This window comes from Desmodus rotundus, chromosome 6 (genome assembly GCF_022682495.2).
Source record: "Desmodus rotundus isolate HL8 chromosome 6, HLdesRot8A.1, whole genome shotgun sequence".
In the NCBI taxonomy this organism is placed as follows: Eukaryota; Metazoa; Chordata; class Mammalia; order Chiroptera; family Phyllostomidae; genus Desmodus; species Desmodus rotundus.
The window spans coordinates 44404196-44431687 of NC_071392.1; the positions used below are offsets into that span (position 1 = coordinate 44404196).

Genomic DNA, 27492 nt, shown 5'->3' on the forward strand with positions numbered 1-27492 from the left:
AAAATATAAAGTGATACAGAAATAGATATAAATTTATGTGAACAGATATAATCATGCTGCTCTGTCTGCTGAGAGTACTTAGAAGCAATGACAAACTAGTGGCAATGAATATAACCACTATTAAGATCTTAGGGTTCAAATATCATTCTCCACTGAAAGGAACAAAAGGTCCTTTGAGAAATGGCTGATTCCAGGGTTGGAGAAAAGAAAATGCAAGATGAGCCTGGAACATATTCTCATGACATAAAGTAAAGAAGTGCAAATCTGGGACAATGGAAGCGTCAAAATGAGTAATGGTAGTGATAGTGATAGATTGTAACTCATTATATAGAGTAAGAACTCATAGTCCACAAAGATAGATCAGATAGATAAACAGACAGATAGATAGACAGACAGACAGATAGATAAGAGAAAGTAGCTCCTTGCAATAGGAAGCCAAGTAATAAATGTAGAAGCAATGATGAAATTAGAAAATCACCATTTGGCTACCATAATAACAATAATTGATTCGGGCAAGAATCATCCAGAGATGTAAAACTAATAGGTAAAAATTTTAGGAGTAATAGAATACATAAATAGTCTCAGAGTATCTCCCCATAGGTGCTTACTAATTTTAAACAGAAAATAACTTTACAGGGTAGAAACATAGAAGTCATCACCTTAATCAAGTGATCTAAGTTAACAACACATTGACATCGTGTGCCCCTGATATTATATATATATGTGTGTATATATAAATTATATACATTATATATATTATATATTACATATATAACATATATAAAATAGAATATTGACTAGAGATAGAAACTCATGGTTTTAAATATATAAAGATTGATATGTATATACATATATGTGTGTGTGTGTGTGTGTATGTGTGTGTGTGTGTATGTGGGGGGGACTCAAAAAACCCCAGAATTATCTTCTGGAGGGCAGGCCCATTGTAGTTCAGGCTTCCTCCACTGGGTCAGTGGTCTAGGAACCCATCTGTATCAGTGTACCAGCTGGCATTGTTGTGAGAAGCTGCTTCAGTTTCAGTAAGTTTTTCTGAAGACTCTTTCAAAAATGCCCATTTCATGATGGGAGACTTATGAGTGCATCTGGTTACTCTGTGCTGAGTGTTCAGCAGTTTTTGACCAAAAAATGGCATGATCCCCATGCCCCATCCTCTCTATTCACATGATCTCACCCCAAGCAACTCTACACCCCCTCATGAAAAAAGTCCTCAAAGGGAAATGTTTTGCCATGTGGAAGAAGTGAAACAAAAAACAGCAGAGGCACTGAAAGGCATCAAAACAGACAAGTTCAAAACTGTTTTGAACAGTGGAAAAAACGTCTCCATAGGTGCACTTCATCAAATGGAGAGTACTTTGAAGGTGACTGAAGTTTAAACATGTAGGAATAAATACACCATATTTTATAAATAAAGTCTGTTTTTTTGTGTCCCCCCGTGTGTGTGTGTGTGTGTGTGTGTATGCTCAACAGGTGTTGTGGTAATCGTTTAAAGTATTTACACCAACAAAATATTTGAGGGGCAGATTTAATTTTGCTTGTTGGTTTTGAATATACTCTATTTTTGCTTTATGTGTCTTTCAGCTTATTTTTATTATGAGTATTTATTAAATTTTTAGATGTTTTATTCAGTTATATTCACATAAAATCAGTAGACCATAATGCAAATGTCCTCTAAACCATACTCTAAATTACAGCTCTCAAACACAATAGCAGTTTCATACACGCTCAGTTAATATCTTTGAAAAAACTCCCATATGAGTACTTCCTAAATGTTCATCCCTTTTAAAACAAATCAGGCAATGAGAATACATATATCATATTCCTCTTTTTGTTACTCTGCTGAGGGAACCAGCAGAATTCAATGTTCTGTTACAGTAACTATTTTTAGTTAGGTAAACATATATTCTTTTTAGCATTATAAGACAAGGTCTGTTATCTTCATTTTAAGGAAGTAAATATAGTATATTCAATAACAAAGTAAATCTCTTTACTTCATTTACCAACCTATGGAATGTACTTAACTAACTGCATATATGCAAATATTTATTATGCTATAAAAGTATCAGAACCTAGCTGCATTGCTACAGGATTACACGATTAGGTCTTAGAAGAGAAGATAGAAACTTTTATTTTAAAGTGCTTCAAACTATACGCATTTCCATAAGGTTACATGTAATAATTACATACAGTTATATGTAATTATTATTTTGATAATGATATTAGCTTCATCTGAATCTTTAAGTAGGTGACTCAAGTCTTACTATAGTAATATATAAAGAGAAATAAATATACCTCATGCAGACAAATGAATGCTGGAGTTGTAGATAAATCAACAAACCGCTCATCTTGGATGTTAATTGTGGGCACTGTGGCATAAATGGGATCTTCTTGATCCTTTTCATCCTCCTCCTCTTCCTCCTCTTGTTCTGTGTCTGTGGTGCTATCTTCCATTTTTCACAATTCTAAAATAAAATCATTCTATTTAAGCTATTGGGGTTTATCTTCACTTATAAAGTAAAATTAATGGAAAATAATAAAAGCAAGCAAAACTCAACTGGTTTACACTATTCTCCAATGGAACTATAAGTCAGGAAAGTTAGCTATAATCGTGTTATTATGAAAGTTTGCTTTGATATAAAGGTACTCTCCATGGTTATACTCAAATCAATAATTCTAATTTTAAAAAGTAGATATTGTTGCATTAATTGGAAAAAATACATAGAACTAGAATGTAAGTTCCATGAGTACAGAAACCTGATTTTGTCTACTAAGCATTGTAGTAAGCACTCAATTATTATTTATTGACTGAATAAATAAATAAACCTTCATCCTTAAAATACAACACAATGTTAATTCAAACTTTTTTTGGGAAAATAAAACCAACACCCCTGGTGCCTCATACTGCCTGAGACATGTACCTGTGCACCAGGCCATCAGGCTAGTTGCTCAACACCCACACTGCCTGCTGTGGCCACAGCTCGGGCCTATGCTTGTGTGCATTGCCGCTTGACCTATCTCTGCTGCTCATGTCTACGTTCAATTGTCCTCCCAGACTTCACTTACAAAGCGTAAGTTCAAAAATAAAATTATTAAAAATATCAAGGTGGAGACACCACAGCGTTAAACTAAATGCAAGACCCTTCTGAGAACAGGTCTGTATGGGACTGCACAGGTCACACATCTATGAAGCCAGCCCTGTTTAATGTCCATTGATTTGCATGTATTCAAGTGGACCCAGAGGGCCCCTGTCTTGGCATGTGAGGTCTCTATTGGCCTAATTTGGTGGCATTGGGATAGCTGCCTTTCCAAAACAGAGCTGGTAAGAGCCTCCATCACACAAGGGAATGTCAATTTAATCATTTGCTCTTTTCATCTCTGAAATATATGAATCTACATGCAATAGAAGAGTATACCTGCACTCTGCTTTTGCCAAAGAAGATAACTCCAACTCTCATAACTTTTTGTTATTCTTTAAAAATTAAATTTGTTGGGCTGACATTGGTTAATAACATTATGTAAGTTTCAAGTTTACAATACTATAACAAATCATTTGTGTATTACATTGAGTGCTCACCATCCAAAGTCTAGTCTCCATTGGTCATTACATATTTGACCAACGGTCATAATTTTAAGGTCTGGATCTTCTGTTGAACACATATCATGTCTCATATCTATCTTATCAGATTAGCTGCTCCTTGATCATGGGTATCCTTGTTCTTTTAATATGGAAAGCATATTCTATAATATGAATCCAGAAGGCCTGATAGGCTCTGATTTCTGTATTTATTATTTAAGTGGTACAGGCATGTCATTTATTAAGTCTCTTTCTTCCTCTCTAAAATGGGAGTAACGATAACTAATTTTTCTGCTTCATAAACAATATATGCCAGAGATTTTGAACCTTTTTAATCTCATGGCACACATAAACTGATTATTAAAATTCTGTGGCACACCAAAAAATATGTTATATTTTTTGCTGATTTAACAACAAAAAGAATAGGCATAATTTTGATTTATTCACACTGGACAGCTACTGTTATGTTGGCTATTGCTATTCTAAGGGAAAAGAAGTCAGTGCCCCAGCCTAAATAGTCAGGTATTGCAGGCTTTGAAAATTCTTGTGGCATACTGTTTGAAAATCACTGACATGCAGATTAAATGTGATAATACCTCTGGACTACTAGTTTCCACTCTCTATCTCTAATTTCTTCCACATGCACTTGCTTCCCTCCTCCCACTACAAAAGTAAATCATAGGTGGTAGCATGTACTTCTATCAGGAGGCACTAAATGTCAGGTTGTCTTAATACAATATTAATAGACATTGATATCATTTGGACTTTCCCTCCTTTAACCACATTTTTTTCAATGCCATAAAGCAGTTTTTTTAAAAGAAGAAACTATTATTAAGGCATCAGAGCACTTTACATTTGGTAAGTGATCACAGTTTATTGTTTATATCTCCAGGGAGAGGAAAATGGTTGGGTTATATATCTAGATTTTTCTGTGTCTAATATGCTAAAATTTGTATGTTCAACCATTTCATGGATGTCAAATACTAATGACTGCCCCAGAAAAATATTTCGTTCAGAATGTTAGACCATACCTGTTATTTTTAGCTTTTACTTTAAGAAATATTTAAAATATAAACAAAAGCTGCAGAATAGTATAATGAATCCTTAAGTACACACCAACCAACTTCAGGAAATATCAATTCATAAGCAATTTTGTTTTATCTAAACCTTTCTACTCCTGTCTACTCTCATTACTTTTTTAAAGCAAAACTTAGGTACAGAGACATATAACATGTGTCCTGAAGAAGTCGTAATAACACACAGAGGAAGTCCTCATTCTCTTCCCGGCTGCGTAGCACGCCTTCGCACAGATGCACCACAAGTTATTCAAACAGCCCCAATTTATAAATATATGGAATGTTTCCAGTTTTCTGCTATTACAGTTTTGCAAAGTATAGTACATCTGTTTGTTTAAAAATATTTTTAAAAGGCTTGTGAAATCTTTATGATCAACTTTGAAAACTTAAATTTAGGCAACCTTCTTAAAGCACTGCCCCTTTAAATATGATGCAACTTACCGAGGCCACAACAGAGGGGTATTATGTTGAATTTGTAAAATCCTCATTCTGCTGAAATTTTCATTTTCTATTATTTTGAAAATATTCTAAACATTTTACAGTACACTTAATACTTTCATTTTACAGAGGGAAGAAATTAAAAGACACTATGACAGGCATTCTGATAGGCATCATCAGACAAACTTTAACTGTTAGAAAAGGAGAGTGAATAGGAAAGTAAGTAGAGGCAAATATGTAAGCTTTGTGCGGATTAAAATCTAAAACAGCAATCTAATTGAATAATTAGATGGAAATGGCTTAAGTAGATACTAAAGTTCAACAGGTAAAACAAATATTCAAGGTTTCATTAACATAGGATTTCAGAGTCCATTGTATTAATATTATCATGCTGCAGGCAGTATGATTGATGGCTGTAAATGAAACAATGGAATAAAATATATTCTCAGTCTACAGTGATATAAACAAGAGAATATTTATAAAACATCTTAAATTCATTGTATAGGAAGAACTACATAGCTAGCAAGTATAATAATTCTAGAGATATTTTGCTCCATAACAAGTCAATTAAACAATTATTAATTGAGTTTTATGAGGGCCAAGAACTTACAAAGATGCAAGTGACTTACAATCTAAAGAGGAAACAAGGTAAGGAGATAACCTGCTCTGTACCAGATGAAGTAGTGTAAAATAAGCCTAAATAAAAAGCAACATTCTCAGGAAGGTAGACAAAGCTTAAAAAGCATCTTGTAGCCTGAAATTTAGATTTTAATCTATAGGTATTGGAAGTGATTACATTTTTTTAAGAAAGGCGTTATCTGAACATGTAAAGATGTTGGTAACAGAAGAAGAATAATTTGGAAAGAATGTGAATTTAGAGGCAAGGAAACAATTTAGAGCAGGGGTGTCAAACTCATTTTCACCGGGGGCCACATCAGCCTCGCCGTTGCCTTCAAAGGGCTGAATGTAACTTTAGGGCTGTATAAATGTGACTACTCTTGAAGAGTTAAGCTAGAACTTGGTGCTGCTGCAGGTAGAAACAAGGTGCTGGGTCCGATAAAATAGGGTGGAGGGTCGGATTCGGCCCACAGGCCTTGCATTTGCCACCTGTGCTTCAGAGGCTATGCGCCAGCCATTGTGCTGTAGGGTAGGAGATAGATTCAGCAGTGAGCAAAACCAGACAAGGTCCCTGACCTCAACAGCGCTCACAGACTGGTGGGCAAAGCAGAACTTAATTAAAGAATCGCAAAGATATATGTAAATATATATGTAAATGAAATAGGTGGTATAAAAGCCTGGATCACAGAAGTATCATTGCTCTGTACTGCACACTTCCAGTGGGCACCATTCCCACATCAAGCTCTGCAGTGAAGCCGCCCTTATTGAAAGATTAGGTGATGAGGGCCCGAGCAAAGGCAGTACCGTCTATGCTGTAGGAATCCAAAGAAGAGAGGACATGGCTTTATGAGGCTTTCTGTAAGGAAGAGGACATGTATTGAGCTTTGTTGCAGGAAAGTGAAAGGCCAGTGCAGGAGAAAGGAAGGTAAACAAAGATTTAGTCCTGTTGCAGAAGAACACTGAACTCCTCTATTACTCAAATTTCATCTTGGAGTTAAGAGGTAAAGCCAAAGTAGGAAGCTTCACAAAGAAATATTAAGCAATGAACATTGCAGGTTATGCCTTGTTTTGTAAAACACACCATTACTTCCTCTTCTCTAAATCTACGGAAGGGATCATCATTTTGTTTTGATTTTGAACTCTTAAGGAAATTTTTTTCTTGACAGTTACAAGGAGCGTGTGCAAAAACCAGACACCCATGCACCAGTGCGTGGGGGAGGACACACAAATGGTGTAGCCTTTTGAAGGTAAAGTGGCAATTCTTGCTCCAAGAAAGATGTAGCAGAAATGCAGACAACTGTAACTGAACAAAAAAAAAAGTAATTTAAAAAAAAAGAAAGAAAGATGTAGCAGGAAACCACTCTGTCTTTCGATATTACTTGTCACGGAATAAGCACAAGTTTTGCTCATTTTAGAAAAACAGGGTATAATGTCAAGTCAAACATGATATTTCTTTCCCACATAGAATCTGAACTTTCTTATAACTGAGCTCTTCGAACTGCCCTGGAAACATGATCATGTGCTCCTTTCCTCAGCCGCCCATTGCTATAGGTTAGTTACATGACTTTTGCTATGTAACAGATCCAGACCCCTTGGAGGAAGGGAGAAGTATAGGACACCAATTTTTTTCTTTCAGTTCCCTATATTTATTTTAAAAAACCATAGAAATGTCAAAACGGAGTTACGAAAATTGTGGTGTATTTAAATTGATGTGACAAGTTCCTCTCAATCCTGTCACTGTATGTCTGTGATTATATGTATATTTTCTTTTGGAAATAATGTTAACAATCTACATTAAAGGCCTTTTCTGAAAGCCCTCTGGTCCATGATATGAGAGGCTTACAATATTGGGCAGCCAATTCAACATGCAGCCTACAGTTTCCTCAGATTCACTTAATCCAACCACAACAAAATCATCAAATACTACCAACTTTGCAGTTCTAAATACAACATATACAATTATGCACTTATTCCTGTCTATATCTTTTATTCTATGTCCTATTATGTAATAGCCTTTATTACTATATATAGACAAGATTAGACTTGAAACATTTTTTAAAAGATAAAGATAGATTTCAGGTCATATTTTTTAAAAAGGGGGTAGAAACTTCTGGTCAAGATGATAGAGAAGGTACATGCTGTGCTCATCTCCTCCCATGATGACATCAAAATTACAACTAAATTAAAAAACAACCATCCCAAAGAACCACCTGAAAACTAGCTGAACAAAATTTCTATAATAAAGATATTAAGAAGCTTACATAAAGATATATGAGGCTTATAGGAGAGATGGAAACACAAAAGGGGATGGTCCCACACCTATGCACAGTGGTTAAGAACAGGGAGGGATATCTGCTGCCGAGGTCCCCCAGAGGAGTGAGAGGTTCCAGCCCCAGATTAGACTCCCCAGCCCAGACCGACAGTGCCAGGAAGAGGAGTCCCCACAACAACTGGCTATGAAAATCAGCAGGGATCCCGTCTGGGTGAAGCAGAGGCTTCTGGAAACCCAGGCATCCTTTTAAAGGGTCTCCACATAGACTCTCCCTCACAAACACTTGCACGAAGTTCCAGCAAAGGGACAGCAGGGACTTATGGGAAGGAACTGAATTGGCTGGCTTCAGGCTAAGAGCTGGAAGGACTAAAGTGCCTGCAGGTGCCATTTTTCTTTTGTTGAGTCCTGCCCCCACACAGTCAGCAAGCACAGGTGGGTGCCCAGTCTGAGTCTCCATTAGCCAGGCTAACATAGCTCTTGTCATACTCTGGTGATTCTCTGAGACCTTACCTGGCCAGAATAACTTTCTAAGGCTAATCCACACAAGCTGCCTGCCTGGGACCACACTGCAGACTTTCTTAAAATCTCTCAAAGATCCATACACCCCAAATAAGTAGTGGCTGGCCTTGGCTTTCCCTGTACACTTTGCTAAGAAGCCCAAGCCTGGTACTACTGGCAGCCAGCCTTGGTTCACAGCATAAAAACTCCCAGATGCCTCCAAGCCCACCATAAGCAGCTACCAACAAAAGGTCACTTTGTGCCTCCTACCAGGCAGATCTGGGCCAGACATGGACAGTGGCTGACCTTGGCTTGCACTAGAGCCTCTCCCAAGCAGCCCTAGGACCAACACACCTGGCAGGTGGCTTCAACCACACTACAGCACCACCCACTTAGAACCACAAATGATCCATTCAACTCAGCAGGCACCAGAGAGCCCCACTAAAGCAAATCCTGTGGGGGTCAGCCCATGCACAAGAGCTTGGCCTCTGTAGTCACAGAGAGTCCTCACAGTCAGTTACCATGAGGGTCAATCCAACCAACAGACATGCCAATAGCAATCAGTAGGAGAGCTCACACAATCCACACAAGGGACACCCCTGGAACAGCCAGCTCAAGTGTACAGGGAGACTGCACCACTGGGCCCCACAGGACACATACTACATAAGGCCACTCTGTTAAAACTTGGAGAAGTAGAAGATCTATTTAATATATAGAAACAAACACAGGGAGGCTACCAAAATGTGGAAACAAAAAAATGTGCCCTAAATGAAAGAACAGAACAAAATTCCAGAAAAAAAAAGTAAACAAAGTGGAGGTAAGCAATCTACCAGGCGTAGAGTTCAAAACACTGGTTTTAATGATGCTCAATGAACATAGATGATATCAGTGAGAACTTCAATAAAGAGATAGAAAACATAAAAAAGGAGATAGAAACAATTAAAAAGAATCAGTCAGAAATGAAGAATACAATAACTGAAATAAAGAATATGTTACATGGAACCAATAGCAGATGAGATGAAGCAGAGGATTGAATAGGTGATTTGATAGACAAGGGGGCAGAAAACACTCAAATGGAACAGCTAAAAGAACATAAAATTTATAAAAAGGAGGACAGTTTAAGGGACCTCTGGGACAACATCAAATGTAACAACATTTGCATCATAGGAGTACCAAAAAGAGAAGAGAGCAAAGGATTGAAAACCTATTTGGAGAAATAATAATTGAATATTTCCCTAACCTGGCAAAGAAAATAGAGATACAATTCCAGGAAGCTCAGAGAGGCCCCCAAAAAATGGACCCAAAGAGGCCTACACCAAGTCACATCATAACTAAGATACTAAAGGTTAAAGACCTAAATTTGACAAGTAGTGTGAGAAAAGCAGTTACCTGCAAGAGAGATCCCATAAGACTATCAGCTCATTTTTCAACAGAAACTTTGTAGGCCTGAAGGGATTTGCATATTCAAAGTGATGAAAAGCAAGGCCTTACAATGAGGATTGCTCTACCCAGAAAGGCTATCATTTAAAATTGAAGGAGAGATAAAGAGCTTGCCAGACAAGAAAAAGCTAAAGGAGTCCATTACCACCAAACCAGTATTACAAGAACTGTTAAAGGGTCTTCTTTTAAGATAAAGAAGGGAAAAAATATGAATAAGGAAATATCACAAAAAATTCTCACTGACAAATCATAACAAATGCAGTGAGTAAATTAACCAACACTAAAGCCATTACAAAGCTTAAAAGGCAAAAGTCAGGAGATCAATATAATTACAAGAGTAAATTAGGGATACACACACACGAAGGAAAAAACTAATGACATTGACATAAATGTGGGGGGGTGAGTACAAATGGTAGTGATTATAGAATGTGTTCATACTTAAGTGACCCTCAACTTAAAATAGACGGCTATAAACATAGCTCGGTATATAAGAAGCATATGGTAACCACAAACCAAGGATCTAAGAGAGATATACAATAAATGAAGAGACAGGAATCTAAACATAATACTACAGAAAGTCAACATAGAGCAAGAGTATTAAAATAATGGAGAACTACGTAAAGAATCAGAAAACAATAAAATGGCAACTACATACCTATCAATGATTACTTTAAATGGATTAACTAAAACATAAATGGATAAAGAAGTAGTACATAATATGCAGTAGAATATTACTCTTACCATTTGCAACAACAAAGATGGACTTAGAGGATATTGTGATAAGTGAAGTAGGCTGGACAGAAAAAGACAAGTACTATATGATTTCACTTTTATGTGGAATCTCAAAAACAAAATAAATGAACAAGCAAGACAGAAGCAAACTTACAGATAGAGAGAACAAACTGATGGTTGCCAGATGGGAGAGGGATTTGTGAGCCTGGGTGAAAAGGGTGAAGGGATTAAAAAATACAAATTGCAGTTACAGAATAGACATAGAGATGTAATGTACAGATTAGAAAATATAGTCAATGATATTTTAATAACTATACATGGTGTCAAGTGGGTGCAAGAGTTATTGGCGAGATCACTTTGTAAGTAACATAAATGTCTAACCACTATGCTGTACACTAATATAATATTGAATATCAACTGTATTTGAAAAAATTTAAATAAAGAATAGGTAGAAAAACCTTGTTATTCAAAGAGCCAACAAATCAAACCACAACTTCTTTCTGTTTTTTTAAAAAAAAAAGTAAAAAAGAAAAACCCCTTTCAAAAAAGAATCCCACAAAAAAACCTATTGTGGCACAGAAAAAAAAAATAAAACTAGTGCATTAAGTATGTGCAAATAAATTTGCCTCATAATTGAACTGTTAAAGTAACAATTTGGTTTGGACAACCTTTAATTAAGAACATACATACACATGAAAGAAAATAAAACTCTTGCGAGGAAGCTCCAAGTGCATATCTAGGCTTTAATATAAATGTTCACAGTTTTGGACAGCTAAATCTTAAATTATATGCATGTATAACCAAGAGGAACCTGGTAACTGCACACAATCATGGAGAACCTAAGACTCTGTTACAGAATAAGCTCCCTCCCTGGTAGGAAGAATGCTGAGAGAGAGGCCTCCTCTCAACTCACTTCTCTCCCCTTTTGCCTCCCTTTGCCTACTCTCACCCCACCCCAAACACAGACCCAAGAAAAGTTACTCACTCTCTTTTCAAAGCTGCTTGTATTTTTCCTCCCTTCTTCTCAGAAACCTACATAGACCCAAGGAGCTCTACATTACTCATTTTTGAGTGGGTATAGCATACAGGTTCGTGATGGGGAACATGCCCATGTGAAAGAATGTCATAGAAACAGACATGATTTTGTCTCAGCATATCCTCTTGATCACCCTCATAGCATGCAGATGCTCCTGCATAGTGTTCACCTACCTGTGCACCTGATAACAACACTTATATAGATCTTTACAATTTTAAAAAAGCTTTCCCTCATATTATTTCATTTAATTTTTATAACCACCATGTTCTATGAGAATTATGTCAATTTTATAGGTGAGAAAATTGAAGGTCAGACAATATAAATGATGTGCCCAAGATCTCACAACTATAAATGGCAGTATGTATCAAACTGATGTCAACTGGCCCCAAATCCCTAACCCTTTTCTATTACCCAGAACAGGACTGTCACCATGCCCTCAACAAAGGAAAGCCCTTTCCTCTCGGTCTCCAGTAATGGAAAGCAGAATAAAGAATATAGGCAGGCCTGATTGAATTCAAATTCCGTCACCACAAAGGTATAAGGCTAGGACCCCTCTAGCAAAGAGCAGGTCGACACAGTGTAAATCAATTAAAGACAAATCAGTTCTTGCTGAACAGTAATTAAGCAGTGCATGAAGTGGTGAGGCTGAGCTGGGCAAAAACAACGGGCGAGGGAAATTGTTGCTATAGCTACAAAACAAAGGAAAGCCTTCACATATACAAAGCGTGGCAAGAAACACTGGTCTCATATCTGCAATAATTTACAGTCATTCTGCAAGTCCATTCAGGCTTCAGAAATTCAAAGGGTGCCTGAGAGGCCCAATGAGTCCCCTTAGTAGTTTCCAAATAATTCAACAGGGAGCAGAAATTGAGTTTCAAATCCTGTGGGAGGTTTGGAATGCCCAAGTAGCTCTAAAGCTGACAGTCTTCCAGAGGTCTGTCTATAAAGCAGAGATTCTACATGTTTGCATGTACTCTAGAATCCTCACATTGCAGGCCATTCCTCACTACTGCTATGGAAATGTGCAGGTTTTTCAAATTCCAGTCTTTGCTTGAATTTTAAAAAATGATACCAGAAAGCACATTTATAAAATTGTCATAATAGTCTATGTATCCTATCTAATTAGGTTAGTAGGAACTGTGGGTTTTCTAGATGGGTTTGTTTCCTTAGCAAAGAACTTCGTGAAACATGGGCTGTCACTGCTTTTGACCTGCAATAGGCCAGGTTCCTCTCCTGTCCTCCCCTCCCCCCTCTCCTTCTCTTCTTCTTCCCCCTTCCCTTCATATTATTTACTCTAAGATTGTGATCAGAGGTTTTGACGTAAGTCTACTAAGATGGCAACATGGAGTAAAGGAAATGATACTTTAAAGTTAATCAATTTAGGCTTGAATTTTATTACTCTTCTTCCTGTGTGACCTTGGGCAAGATGTTCAACCTCTAAGTGGCTGTTTCCTTCAATGCAAGATAATTTAAAAGTTGTGAAGTTTAAATGAGACAATGCATGTGAAGATTCAGCCTAGAGCCCAGCCTACAGTCCTCAATAAATCGTAGCTCCCTAGCACCACTGCCTGCTTCTCTTGTTTTTATGTAAAATATGCCTTAAGTTATTTTGACAGGGAACAAAGAAATAGAGGTCAGTTTAGCAATCTAGAGGCTGGAAAAGGTAATCTGGGTCCTCTTCAGCATGAATTTGTCCCAGAGCATTTCTTAGGATTTGATGTGAGAATCCTGGTAAGCCTGATCTTCAGATCCTACTGTGAAGTATTTATATGTAGGATAAGAAAGACTGTCTAGGACACTGGGTACTGGAGATGGAGAAAAGAAGCAACACATTATCGTTTAAAGTCATTAAAAGAATATGTGTCAAATCTAAGTATGAGCAGAGGCAGCCTTAGACAATTACATAAAACAAGCGAAGTTCCCTCTCCCATGTCTAGAAATTTCAGTCTTCTCTCCTCATTGCACAAGTATTTCCTGTTCTAAGGCTTTCCCTGGCCCTAGGCAGGTCTCTACTTTAGACTTCCTCTCCCTGGCAGCTTCCCTTACTCAATTTCTTTCCTTCCCCAAAAGGCAAAGTTTCTTACATTAATTATAAGGTTACAAGAATACTTACCAAGCCTATGGTCATATTTTACACTGGAATAGGAAATCAAAAGTGAAAATAAACAAAAAACCTTTCCTGATCTGGGGAACAAGGAGACTTGGTTGAGAAAACAAGTTGGCATGGGCCCTTAAGGTACCCTGTCTACCCAGGACCAGGCTTAGAAAATGAAATGAACTTGTGTATACAAGAACATCAGAGAGATAAAGTGCCTCCTTTCCCAAATGGGACTTGGGGAAGGTGGCAAGCTTCCAGAGCCATCATCAACCTTACCCCTTCACGTGATAAAGTGGAGAGGACTATCTAGGCAGAAAGGGCCCAAGATTGTTCACAGAGTGGCATGGGAGAGGTGTTGAGGCTGGTTGGGAGTACTGTATCCCAAGGACCCTTCACATTGCAAAGAAAAGACATTGGTTCATAAAGTTTTGTGGACCATACATCTGAGAACCTGATGGGAATCAGAATTCTCAGAGATGCCAGCATGTAGACCCATGTCTGAAAGCCAGGAGATGCACATTTCAGAAGGAGTCGTCATGGTCAGATATAAACCACTGACCAGACAACCATCCTGAAGCCATAACGCTACCTACTAACCCTGAAATTGGGTCTCATGCCCATGAGTAAAAGAGGAAAAGGAAAACATGAATTAAGTTTTATTTTTTAAATGTAGCTTTTTAAATTAAATCTATTGGATATGATTCTATGTGACATGGATAATAAATTTATATAGGGTTCAGGGGTATGATTCTGTAATTCATCATCTGTATATTGTATTATGTGTTCAACACCCCAAGTGAAGTCTCCTTCCATCACCATTTGTAAAAGGCGAAAGATTTATACCATCTGAAGAGAAACCAGAGTATCCTTCCATCACCATTTGTCCACAGATACCCTCTGCTACCTCCCACCCCCGTCTCCCTCTTGTTATGTCCTGTTGCTTGTGTCTATGAATTTCTTTCCTAATCCCTTCATATTTTTCACCCTACCCCCCAAGACAGTTATCAGAATGTTCTCTGTATCTGTGAGTCTGTTTCTATTTTGTTTGTTTGGTCATAAGATTCTACATACAAGTGAAATCATGTGGTTCTTGTCTTTCTTTGACTGGCTTATTTCACTTAGCATAACACTCTCCAGGTTCATTCATGCTTTTTTTTTTTTACAGCCAAGTAGTATTCCATTGTGTAAATGTACCATGGCTTTTTTATCGACTCATATACTAATGGGCAATTGGGCTGTTCCCAAATTGTGGCTATCGTAAGTAGCACTGCAATGAACATAAGGGTGCATATATACTGTACTTTCAAATTGTTTTCAGGTTTCTTTGTATGTACTCCCAGAATTGGAATTTTTGGATTATAAGGCAGTTCTAGTTTTAATTTGCTGAGGTAACTCAATGCTGCTTTCCACGTGTCTGCACCAATCTGCATTCCCACCAACAGTGCACAAGGGTTCTCTTTTCTCCTCCACATCCTCGCCAACACGTTGTTTGTTGATTTATTGATGATACCCATTCTGACAGATGTGAGGTGATATCTCATTAATTTGCAATTAATTTTCATTAATTTGGTTTTAATTTGCATTTCTTTGATGATTAGTAATACTGAGCAACTTTTCATGTTTATGGTCATCTATTTCTCCTCTTTGGAGAGCTGTGTATCAGGTCCTTTACCCATTTTTTAAATCGGATTGTTTGTTTCTTTTCATGTTGGGTTTTATAAGGTCTTTATATATTTTGGATTTTGACCCCTTATCAGATGTATCACTGGTGAACATGTTCTCACATTCAAAGGGTTGTCTTTAAATTTTGTTGCTGGTTTCCTTTTCTGTGCAAAAAATTTTAGTTTGATGTGGTCCCATTTGTTTATTTTATCTTTTGTTTCCCTTGCCCACATCAATATATCAGAAAAAAATATTGCTAGAGAAATGTCTGAGATTTTACTGCCTATGTTTTATTCTAGGATTTTTATGGTTTGAAGTCTAACACTTAAGTCTTTAATCCATTTTGAGTTTATTCTCGTGTGTGATATAAGACAGTGGTCCAGTTTCATTTTTTGCATGAATCTGTCCAATTTTCCCAACACTTATGTATTCAATAGATTCTCTTTTTCCCCATTGTATGTTCTTGCCTACTTTGTCAAATATTAATTGACCACAAAGGTGTGGTTTATTTCTGGGCTCTCTTTTCTGTTCCATTGATCTATATGTCTGCTTTTAAGCCATTACCATGCTGTTTTGATTACTATGGCCTTGTAGTTAGAGGTTTCATATCAGTTAGCATGTGTCCTCCAAATTTGTTTTTCTTTCTCAAGATTTCTGTGGCTATTTGGGGTCTCTTGTGGTTCCATATACATTTTTGAGTTATTTCCTCTAGTTATGTGAAATTAAAGTGGTGAAATTGGGCATCCTTGTCTTGTTCCCCATCTTAAGTGAAACGCTGTTAATATTTGCCCATTGAGTATGATGTTGGCTGTGGGTTTATCTCATATGGCTTTTGTTTTGTTGAGGTATGTTCTCATTTGCTGAGAGTTTTTATCATAAATGGGTGCTGGATTTTATCAAATGCTTTCTCTGAATCTGTTGATATTATCATGGGGGTTTTATCCTTCATTTTGCTTATTTGGTGTATCGCATTTATTGATTTGTGGATATTGTACCAAATTTGCATCCCCTGAAAAAATACAGCTTGATCATGGTATATGATCTTCTCAATGTATTGCTGGATTTAGTTTGCTGATATTTTGTTGAGGATTTTAGCATCTATGTTCATCAGAGACATTGGCCTATAATTTTCTTTCTCATAGTGTCTTTATCTGGCTTTGGAATAAGAATAATGCTGACCTTATAAAATGAGCTTGGGAGTCTACCCTCGTCTTGAAGTTCCTGGAACAGAGGATAGGTGTTGTTAGCTCTTTGAATGTTCAGTAAAATTCACCTGTGAAGCCATTTGGTCCATACTTTAGTTTGTTGGGGTTTTTTTTGATTACTGTTTCAGTTTCATTAGTTGTAATCTGTCTATTCAGACTCTAATTCTTCCTGATTCAGTTTTGAAAGATTGTACATTTGTAGGAATTTATCCATTTTGTCCATATTGTTTGTTGGCATATAGTCGTTCACAATATTTTCTTATGATACTTTGTATTTCTTTGGTGTCAACTGTTACTTCTCCTCCTTCATTTCTGATTTTATTTATTTGGGTTTTCTCTTTTTTCTTGATGAGCCAGGTTAAAGGTGTGTCAATCTTATTTATCTTTTTCAGAGAACCAGCTCTTGGTTTCATTGATCTTTTGTATTGTTTTTGTAGACTCCATTTATTTCTGCTCTACTCTTTATTATTTCCTTTCTTCTACTCACTTTGAGCTTTGTTTGTTGTTTTTTTTCTAGTTCCTTTAGCTGTAAATTCAGATTGTTTGAGATCTTTCTTGTTTCTTGAGGTAGGCTTTTAATGCTATAAATTTCCCTCTTAGGACTGCTTTCACTGTGTCCCATAAATTTTGGGTTGTGTGTTCTCACTTTAATTTGTTTCAAGGTATCTTTTGAGTTCTTCCTTAATCTCATTGTTAACCCATTCATTGTTTAGTAGCATGTTATTTAGCCCCCATGTCTTTGTGTGTTTTTCAGTTTTTCCCTTGTGACTTATTTCTAATTTCATACCATTAAGGTCAAAGAAGACACTTGATGTGATTTCAATCCCCTTAAATTTATTGATACTTATTTTGTTTCCTAACACATAGAAAATATTCCATGTGCACTTGAAAAGAATGTATATTCTGCTGCTTTGGGATGAAATGCTCTGAAGATATCAATAAGTACATCTGATCTAGTGTGTCATTTAAGATCACTGTTTCCTAGTTGATTTTTGGTCTGGAAGATCTATCCATTGATATAAATGGGCTGTTAAAATCCCCTACTATGACTGTATTACTGTCAATCTTAAACTTTATGTCCATCAAGATTTGCTTTACATATTTAGGTGCTCCTAACTTGGTTGCATAGAAGTTTACAAGGGTTATATCCTCTTGTTGGATTGCTCCCTTTATCATTATGTAGTGTCCCTCTTTTCTCTTACTATAGCCATTGTTTTAAAGTCTATTTTGTCAGATATATGTATTGCTACTCCAGATTTTTTTTCATTTCCATTTGCATTAAATATCTTTTTTCATCCCTTCACTTTTGGTCTCTGTGTATCTTTTTTCTGAGGTGGGCTGCTCACAGACAGCATATATACGGGTCTTGTTTTCCTATCCATTCAGCTACCCTATGTGTTTTGATTGAGATTTTAATCCATTTAAAGTGATAATTAATAGATACATATTTATTGCCATTTTATTGTATTAACTATGTTCCTCCTTTTTTCTTCTTCTTAAAAAAGACGTGTTTAATATTTCTTATAATACTGGTTTAGTGGTAATAAACACCTTTAGCTTTTTCTTCTGGCAAGCCCTGTATTTTCATTCAATTTTAAATGATAGCCTTGCTGGGTACAGTAGTCTTGGTTGTATGTCTTTGCTTTTCATCACTTTGAATATTTCATGCCAATCCCTTCTAGTCTAAAATGTTTCTGTCAAGAAATTAGCTGACAGTTTTATGGGCACTCCCTTGTAGAAAACTAACTGCTTTCTCTTGTGGCATTTAAGATTCTCTCTTTGTCTTTAACCTTTGTTGTTTTAATTATGATGTATGTGTCTTGATGTGGGCCTCTTTGGGTTCATCTTGTTTGGGATTCTCTGAACTTCCAGGAGTTTTGTCTTTTTCCTTCACCAGGTTAGAGAAATTTTTGGCCATTACTTCTTCATATAGGTTCCTTGCTTTTTCTCTTCTTCTTCTGGTACCCCTATGATGTGGATGTTGTTATGCTTCATGTTGTCCCAAAGGTCTCAAAGTATCATCATTTTTAAAATTCTTTTTTTTTCTTTTTGCTGCTCTGATCGGCTGTTTTCCTCTACATTCTCAAATTGCTGATTCAATCCTCTGTTTCATCCAATCTACTGTTTATTATATTAAGTATATTCTTTATTTCAGACACTGTATTCTTCATTTCTGACTGGTTCTGCTTTATGGTTTTTATGTCCATTTTTCAGGCTATAGTTGTTTTCATTAAATTCCTCAAGCATCCTTATAACCATTGTTTTGAGCTGTACATCTGATAAACTGTCTCCATTTTATTTAGTTCTTTTTCTGGAGATTTCTTTTGTTGTTTCATTTGGGGTGTGTTTCTAGATAGTTTTATTTTATTTAGTTTCAAGAGAAAGGAGGAGGGAGGGAGAAAGAGAAGGAGAGAAATATCAATGTGTGGTTACCTCTCATGCACTTCCCACTGGGGCCTGGCCTGCATCCCAGGTATGTGCCCTGACTGGGAATCGAGCTGGTGACCCTTTGGTTCACAGGCCAGCACTCAATCCACTGAGCCACACCAGCCAGGACTGGGGTATGTTTCTTTGTCTCCCCATTTTGACTGCCTCTGTGTGTTTTTTTCTATGTATTAGGTAGATCCGTTATGACTCCCATTACTGGTACAGTGGTCTTATGTAGTAGCTCATCTCTCTTGTGGGACCAAGTGGCACAATGATTTTGATCACCTGAGCTAGGTGCTCCGGGAATGTACCTTGTGTGCATACGTGGGCCCTCCTGTTGTTCTTAAGTCTTAATTGCTATTGGTCTATTCAAGTGTGGGGTCAACCCTAAGGCTGGAGGACTATGAGAATCAAACCTGACCACAGGTTCTGACCACACAAAAGCAGAATTTGTCTCAGCAGGATCTGTTGTTTGCTGAGATCTCCCTTTGGACTTGCCAACTGTGCAGGTAATTGGGGTCTTCTCTGATGTCGTCTGGAGCTGGTAACTGGGTGTGTTGGTTCTGGGGTATCTTGGGAGGGACTCTGCTGTAGGCAACTGTCAGACACTGCCTGTGACTGGCCGTGGGCAACCTGTTTGGAGCTACAAAGTGATCCATAGCTTGTGGCTTCCCCTGCTAGGTCTGGATGTGCATGGGAAGAACCAAACTGTGCACCAAGTCCAGTTTTTACCAGCACTAAGCTCAGAGGCAGGTCAGTGTAAGTTCCAAGGCACCTTGAGATCCTCCTCTGCCTGCTGGCTGAGCATTACGCTAATTTCCTGAAAGAGCCTCTGGAGATACATGAGTTTCATGAGGTAGTTTTTCAGTGAGTCATCAGGTAGTATGAATATTGTTCACCAGATTGATACAAGTTCGAACTTGGTGCCAGTGCTGGGTCTGAGACCACTCAGAAAATGTCCCATGGTGTACCAAGTCTGGCTGCCTCTCCCTGAGTGCTTGCACACCTTTGTCGTGGCATGGGGTCTCAGTGAGTCATAAGGGTGATGCCAGCGGTTTATGAGGCCCAAACAGAACAAGATTTGGCTCTGTGAAGGGAGGGCTCTACACTGGTTGTGCATGTGATTGAAAAATGGCCCCCATCCTAGAGCCACACTATTCAGTCTGTCCCAGATGCTTCCAGGAGTCTGAGCTTGGCAGGGCAGGACACTAGAAGTCAGGAGGGTGGGACTAGTGGATCTCCTGTGAGGGGGAGGTGCCACTTAGACTTGAGGGAAGATGGGGGAGTGGAGGGAGTGGCCTCACCCCAGAGCCACACAGCTCAGTCTGTCCCAGATTCTGCGCAGACCTTGGCGGGGTGGAGCCACCCAGAGTTGGTAGGTTGGGGCCACTGGGAGCCTAGAAAGTGGGGCAAGTGTATCTCCAGTAAGAAGGAGGCACATGTCAGGTTCGTGGGGAAGTAGAAGGAATGCCCCTTTCCCCAAAGCCACACACCTAAGTCACTGACACCCCCTGAGTCTGCCCAGACCTGTAAACCCCAGGCCAGGCAGCTAATTCCTCAGCAGAGCACAAGCTCCACAAGGTGGGATGACAGGTAGTCAAGTTGTTGGGGCTATTGCATTTCCCTCAGGCTGACACCATAAGTAGGGGCATGCTCCACCCAAGAAAGATGGTGCCTTCAGCTTGGGGGGAGACTCAGCACAGAAATCCTGTGGGAGGTCTCTTCAGCTCTCTCCCCAGAGCCATAAACCCCAGTCTCTCCTCACATGACTCTAATCTGCTTTGCCCTCCCTCTGGTATAGCCCTGGATGAGTGGCTGCAAAACAGATTTTGTCTGCTGACCCTTTAAGAGGGCACCTGTGTCTCTAAGAGACTACTGTCTCTCCTTGATGGACATAATCCCTGTCAAATTTCACAGCCAAATATTATGTGGATGCTGCTCTCTGGCACTGGTGCTCTGGGCTTGGGCTTGGAGCCCACTCTTCCCAGGGGTATCCTTTGTGGCTGAGATATCTCTCTGGAACATCAGCCTTTGTCTATGCGAATGGAGTCAGCCCTTTTCACATCTCTGCCCTTCCTAACAGTCTTGATGTGGATTCTTCTATAAATCCTTGGTTATAAGACTTCAGTTCAGCTGGTCTTCATTTGGTCATTCAGGTTGCTGTATATTTTAGCTGTAATTCCAGTCTGGTCCTGGGACAAGGTGAGTGTAGCTTCCACCTACTCCACCACCATCTTGATCGACCAAAAAGTAGCTTTACTGACGTAAAGTTTATGTGCAAAAAACCCTCAACACTTTATTTAAAAAATTTTACCCTCACCTGAGGAAAACTTTTTTTCATTGCTTTTAGAGAGAGAGGAAGGGAGAGGAAGAGATGGACAAAAACATGGATGTGAGAGAGAAACACTGACTGGTTGCCTCATGTATGTGCCAGGATTGGGGATTGTACTTGCCTGGACTGGGAATAGAACCTGCAACCTAGGTATGTACCCTCACTGGGAATCGAACATGCAACCCTTCAGTTATAGGATGATGTTCCAACCCACTGAGCCACACTGGCCAGGGCAAAATCTCACAATTTTAAGTGTACAATTTGATTTGTTTTTACAAATATTGACAGCTGTGTAACCATTGCCCCAAACATTCCCATCACTCTAAAAAGTGCCTTTGTGTCCCTTTACAATGAGTGCTCCCTCTTATTCCCAGCCCCTCCACCCCAGGCACCTGGTAACCACAGTAGTTTGGCCTTTTCTTTAATTTTGTGTAAATAAAATAATAGATGTCTGACTTGCATCATGTAGCATAAAAGTTTTTGACATTCATCTGCATTGCTGTGAATTGTCAGTATTTTATTCCTTTTCTTGCTAAGTGCTACTCTATTGTACAAATACACCAGAACTTATTTTCCTTTCTCCAGTTGCTAGACATTTGATTTGCGTCTTCTCTTTGGTTATTATGAATAAAGTTGCTGTGAACATTTGAGTACAAGTCTTCATGTGAATATATGCTTTCATTTCTCTTGGGTAAACACAGCAGTGGAATTGCTGGGCCTAAGGGAAATACATATTTAATTCTATAAAAAATTATCAAATTGTTTTCCAAAGTAGCTGTATCATTTTGTATTCTCAACAGCAACGATGAGAGTTCTCACTGCTCCACATCCTTTTCAACACTTGGTATTGTCAATATTTTTAGTTTTAAACATTTTGGTGTGTGTGTAGTGGTATCTAATTTTATTTTCTAATTTGTGGCTTTAATTTGTATTTCCATAATGGCTTATTATGTTGATTGGAGTTATTTGCCAATTATAAATCTTCTTAGGTGAAGTTTCTATTCAAAATTTTTTGTCCATTAAAAAAAATCAGGTTGTTTTTCTTTCTATTCTTGTTGTAATAGCTCTTTGTGTATTATGGATACAAGTCCCTTATCAATATGTTTTGTAAATACTTCTCAGTCTCTCCTTGTTTTTTCATCTTCTTAGCACTGTCATTTTGAAGAGTTTTGGATTTTGAGGAAATCCGATTTGCCATTTTATGATTTATGTTTTTCATATCTTATTTAAGAAATCTTTGCCAAACTCAAGGTCACAGATTTTTTCCTCTATTTTCTCATAGAATTTTTACAGTTCTAGCTATCCTATTTGCACGTTTTATCTATTTCAAGTTATTATGTATGGTGTGAAGTAAGTGTTGATGTTCTTTGGTGCAGGGTGAGGGAGGGGGGTACTATGGATATCCAATTGTTCCAGCAATATTTGTTGGGAAATGTATCCTTTTCATATTGAACTATCATGGCACCTTTCTCAAAAATCAATTAACCAAATATGTGTAGGTCTATTTCTATACTCTCTATTCTGTCTCACTGATTTATATGTCAATTCTTAAATTATGTTATTATAGTTTTACTATAAGTCTTAAAGTGAGGTAGTATAAGTCCCCAAAATTAGTTCTTTTTTAAAAGAACTGTTTTGGCTGCCCTGGCTGGTGTGGCTCAGTGGATTGAGTGCCAGCCTGTGAACCAAAGGTTTGATGGCTGGTTTGATTCCCAGTCAGGGCACATGCCTGGGTTGTGGGCAGGTCGCCTGTTGGGGGCGCATGAGAGGCAACCACACATTGATGTTTCTCCCTCCCTCTTTCTCCTTCCCTTCCCCTCTCTCTAAAAATAAATAAATAAAATCTTTAAAGAAAAGAAATTGTTTGGCTATAGTAAGTATTTTACATATCCATATATATTTTAGAAGCAGTTTGTCAATTTCTATTTTTTAAAAAGGCTGCTGGAATTTTGAGAAATGAATTAATATACCCGTGCGGGATGACATATCATCTTAACATTGAGTCTTATCTTCTTTGAATATTTTCTCCACACTTACTTAGGTCTTCTTCAATTTTTCAGCAAGGTTTTATAGCTTTCTGAAAACAGATATTATATAAATTTATTAAATTTATCCTTGTTTTCCACATTTTGTATATTATTGTAAATAGTATTATTTTTAAATTTCAATTTGCAAATGCCACTGTTGTCCTTCAAAATGCACTTGATTTTTGTTATTGACCTTGTATCTTGTAACATTGTGAAATTATTTATTAATTCAGTAGCTTGTATAACATCCCTTAAAAATTTCCACTTAGATGATCATGTTGTATGCAAATAAAGATAATTTTATTTCTTCCTTTCTCATTCTTTGGGTTATCTCTTTATTTTTTTTAAAATATATTTATTGATTATGCTATTACACTTGTCCCATTTCCCCCCCCACTCCACTCCATCCTGCCCACTCCCCTCCCTCCCACATTCCCCCCCCATAGTTCATGTCCATTGGTCATACTTATAAGTTCTTTGGCTTCTACATTTCCTACACTATTTTTGCCCTCCCCCTCTCTATTTTCCACCTATCATCTATGCTACTTATTCCAACCCTCATGTTCTAGTTGTTTGCCTAGTTTGCTCTCGTTTTTTTTTTATGTGTGGTCGTTAATAACTGTGAGTTTGCTGTCATTTTTACTGTTCCTATTTTTGATCTTCTTTTTCTTAGGTAACTCCCTTTAACATTTCATATAATAAGGGCTTGGTGATGATGAGCTTCATTAACTTGACCTTATCTGAGAAGCACTTTATCTTCCCTTCCATTCTAAATGATAGCTTTGCTGGATACAGTAATCTTGGATGTAGGTCCTTGCGTTTAATCTTGGGTAATGTAATTATGATGTGCCTTGGTGTGTTCCTCCTTGGGTCCAGCTTCTTTGGGACTCTCTGAGCTTCCTGGACTTCCCAGAAGTCTATTTCCTTTGCCAGATCAGGGTAGTTCTCCATTATTTGTTCAAATAACTTTTCAATTTTTTGTTCTTCCTCTTCTCCTTCTGGCACCCCTATAATTCGGATGTTGGAACGTTTCAAGATGTCCTGGAGGTTCCTAAGCCTCTCCTCATTTTTTCAAGTTCTTGTTTCTTCATTCTTTTCTGGTTGAATGTTTATTTCTTCCTTCTGGTCCATACCATTGATTTGAGTCCCAGTTTCCTTCTCATCACTATTGGTTCCCTGTACATTTTCCTTTGTTTCTCTTAGCATAGGCTTCATTTTTTCATCTGTTTTTCGAACAGATTCAACCAAGTCTGTGAGCATATTGATAACCAGTGCTTTGAACTGTGCATCCGATAGGTTGGCTATCTCTTTGTTGCTTAGTTGTATTTTTTCTGGAGCTTTGAAGTGTTCTGTCATTTGGGCCATTTTTTTGTCTGTTTGTTTGTCTTGGCGCGTCTGTTACTTTAAGGGGCAGAGACTTAGGTGTTCACCGGGGCAGGGTAACGCTGGTGGCCTCGTTGTGACGCTGTACGTGGGGGAGGGGCCGAGAGAGAGCAATGGCGCCGCCTCACTCTCCTCCGGATTTCAATCTTTCACTCTGATACCCACAATCAAACTGGGCCACTCTGGTGCTGGTTACCGAGTAAGTGGGCTTATGCACACTCTAGGCCCCTGTGGGTCTCTCCAACAACCTCTCCTGTGAGGCTGGGAGTCTCTCCTGCTGCCGCCCCAACCCCCAGGGGTGCTTTCAATCAGAGGTTTGAGGCTTTATTTCCCTGAGCTGGAGCCCTGGGTTACGCAGTCTGCTTCGCTGCCCGCCGTTTGTCCGGTTTATCTGTGGGCACATGTGGTGCCCGCCGCTCTGCCTGCCCCACTCTCCGCCACTCTGAGTCCGGCCCTCTGGGTTTATCTGTGCAAATGTGGGGCCGCAGGGTCTGCTAGTGCTCAGACTGCCTGCGCCATTTGTCCCACACTCCGCCAGTCTCAGTCCCGCCACAGCCACAGGAGTCCTCTCCACCCCGGTGCCCGTCTCCGCCCCTCCTACCGGTCTGGATGTATGTTTATTTTCTTTTTCCTTGGTGTTGGTCCCCCTTGCTGTTCGATTCTCTGTCAGTTCTGGTTGTGCGAGGAGGCGCAGTGTGTCTACCTACGCCGCCATCTTGGTTCCTCCGCCAGGTTATCTTTTTATTTTGTTGATGTTTTCCTTTGTTGTGCAAAACCTTTTTAGTTTGTTGTAGTCCCATTTGCTCATTTTTTCTTTTGTTTCCCTTGCCTGGGGAGATATATCTGATAAAAAAATTCTATGAGCAATATCCAAGATTTTGTTGCCTATGTTTTCTTCTAGGATTTTTATGGTTTTGGGTCTAACGTTTAATTCTTTGATCCATTGTGTATTTCTTCTTGTGTGTGGTGTAAGAAGATGGTCTAATTTCACTTTTCTGCATGTATCTGTCCAATTTTCCCAACATCATTTAGTGAATATACTACTTTAGTCCATTGTATTGCTTCCTCTGTCTAGTATGGTTTGACTATAAAGGCATGGGTTTATTTCTGGGCTCTCTATTCTATTCCATTGATCTATGTGTCTGTTTTTATGCCAGTACCAGGCTGTTTTGATTACTATGATCTTGTAGTATTTGCTGATACATCTAATAAGTGGTTAGTATCCAAAATTTATAACATACTTACAAAACTCAACACCAAAAAAATCCAAACAACCCAATTAAAAAATTGGCAAAGGACCTGAATAGACACTTCTCCAAAGAGGACATACAGATGGCCAGTAGACACATGAAAAGATGCTCAATGTCACTAATCATTAGAGAAATGCAAATTAAAACCACAATGAGATACCATCTTACACCTGTTAAAATGGCTATCATCAATAAATCAACAAACAACAAGTGCTGGTGAGGATGTAAACAAAGGGTAACACTTTTGTGCTGTTGGTGGGAATGCAGACTGGTACAGCCACTGTGGAAAGCAGTGTGGAGATATCTCAAACAATTCAAAATGGATCTGCCTTTTGACCCAGTGATCCCACTTCTGGGAATATATCTTAAGGACCCCAAACACTAATCTGAAAGAACATAAACACCCCTATGTTCATTGCAGTGTTATTTATAATCATTAAGATATGGAAGCAGCCCAAATGTTCATCAACAGATGAGTGGATAAAACAACTATGGGACATTTACACAATGGAATTCTACTTGTACATAAAAAAGAAGAAAATTTTACCCTTTACAACATTATGGATGGACCTGGAGAACATTATGCTAAGTGAAATAAACCACTCAGAGAAAGACAAATACCACATGATTTCACTTGTATGTGGAATCTAATGAACAAACTGAACTGACAAGCAAAACGAAGGACAGACTCATTAATGGAGAGCAGATGGCAGCTAGTGGGGGTGGGGAGAGTAAGGGGTGGAGGGATTGAGCAAAAAGGAAAAAGGACAACAGTTGGTGATTGCTGGAGAGAGAAGGGCATAAGGGGACTAAATGTTAATGGAAAAAATACAATAAAGATTAAAATTTTTTAAAAAGATAATTTTACTTCTTCCTTTCTGGTGTAGATGACTTTTATTTCTTTTTATTGCCTTATTGCCTGTGTAGGACATCCATCCAGTACCATGCAGAATGAAAGTGGTGAGAGTGAACATCCTTGCCTTGTTCCCGAACCTAAGTATTTAGTCTTTTATAGTTGAGGAAGGTATTAAGTGTCAGTTTTTCATAGATGCCAGTAGTAGGTGAAGAAAGTTCCCTTCTCTTCCAAGTTGTGCAGAGTTGTTTTTGTTTTGTTTTGTTTTGTTTTGTTTTTCATCAGGAATAGGTATTGAATTTTGCTCAATGTTTTTAAAAAATCCATTGAGGTGATTATATTTTTCAACAAATGATGCTGGAACAATTAGACATACTTATGCAAAACACCTCAAGACATACTCTGCATCACTTACAAAAATTTACTAGAATTGAGGCATAGGTATAAATGTAAAAGTGAAGCTTAAAAAAGGCATTCAGGAGAAAACCTTTGCTTGGTTTAGAGAAAGTTTTGTTTTTTTTGAGACAGGACACAAAGTCACAAATCATAAAAGAAA

General features: G+C 38.2%; 1 protein-coding gene across 3 annotated transcripts in view; it reads right to left on the reverse strand.

Annotated features, from left to right (window-relative positions):
- The window catches only part of CCDC146 (coiled-coil domain containing 146), a 154354-nt gene that overhangs the window by 117516 nt on the left and 9346 nt on the right, over positions 1–27492 (reverse strand). For all 3 annotated transcript variants that reach the window (XM_045193839.2, XM_045193834.2, XM_053927046.1), the window contains exon 2: positions 2308–2477. In XM_045193839.2, the coding sequence (XP_045049774.2) occupies positions 2308–2466 (159 nt within the window). In that variant the 5' untranslated portion in view covers positions 2467–2477. The remainder of the gene's footprint in view (positions 1–2307; positions 2478–27492) is intronic.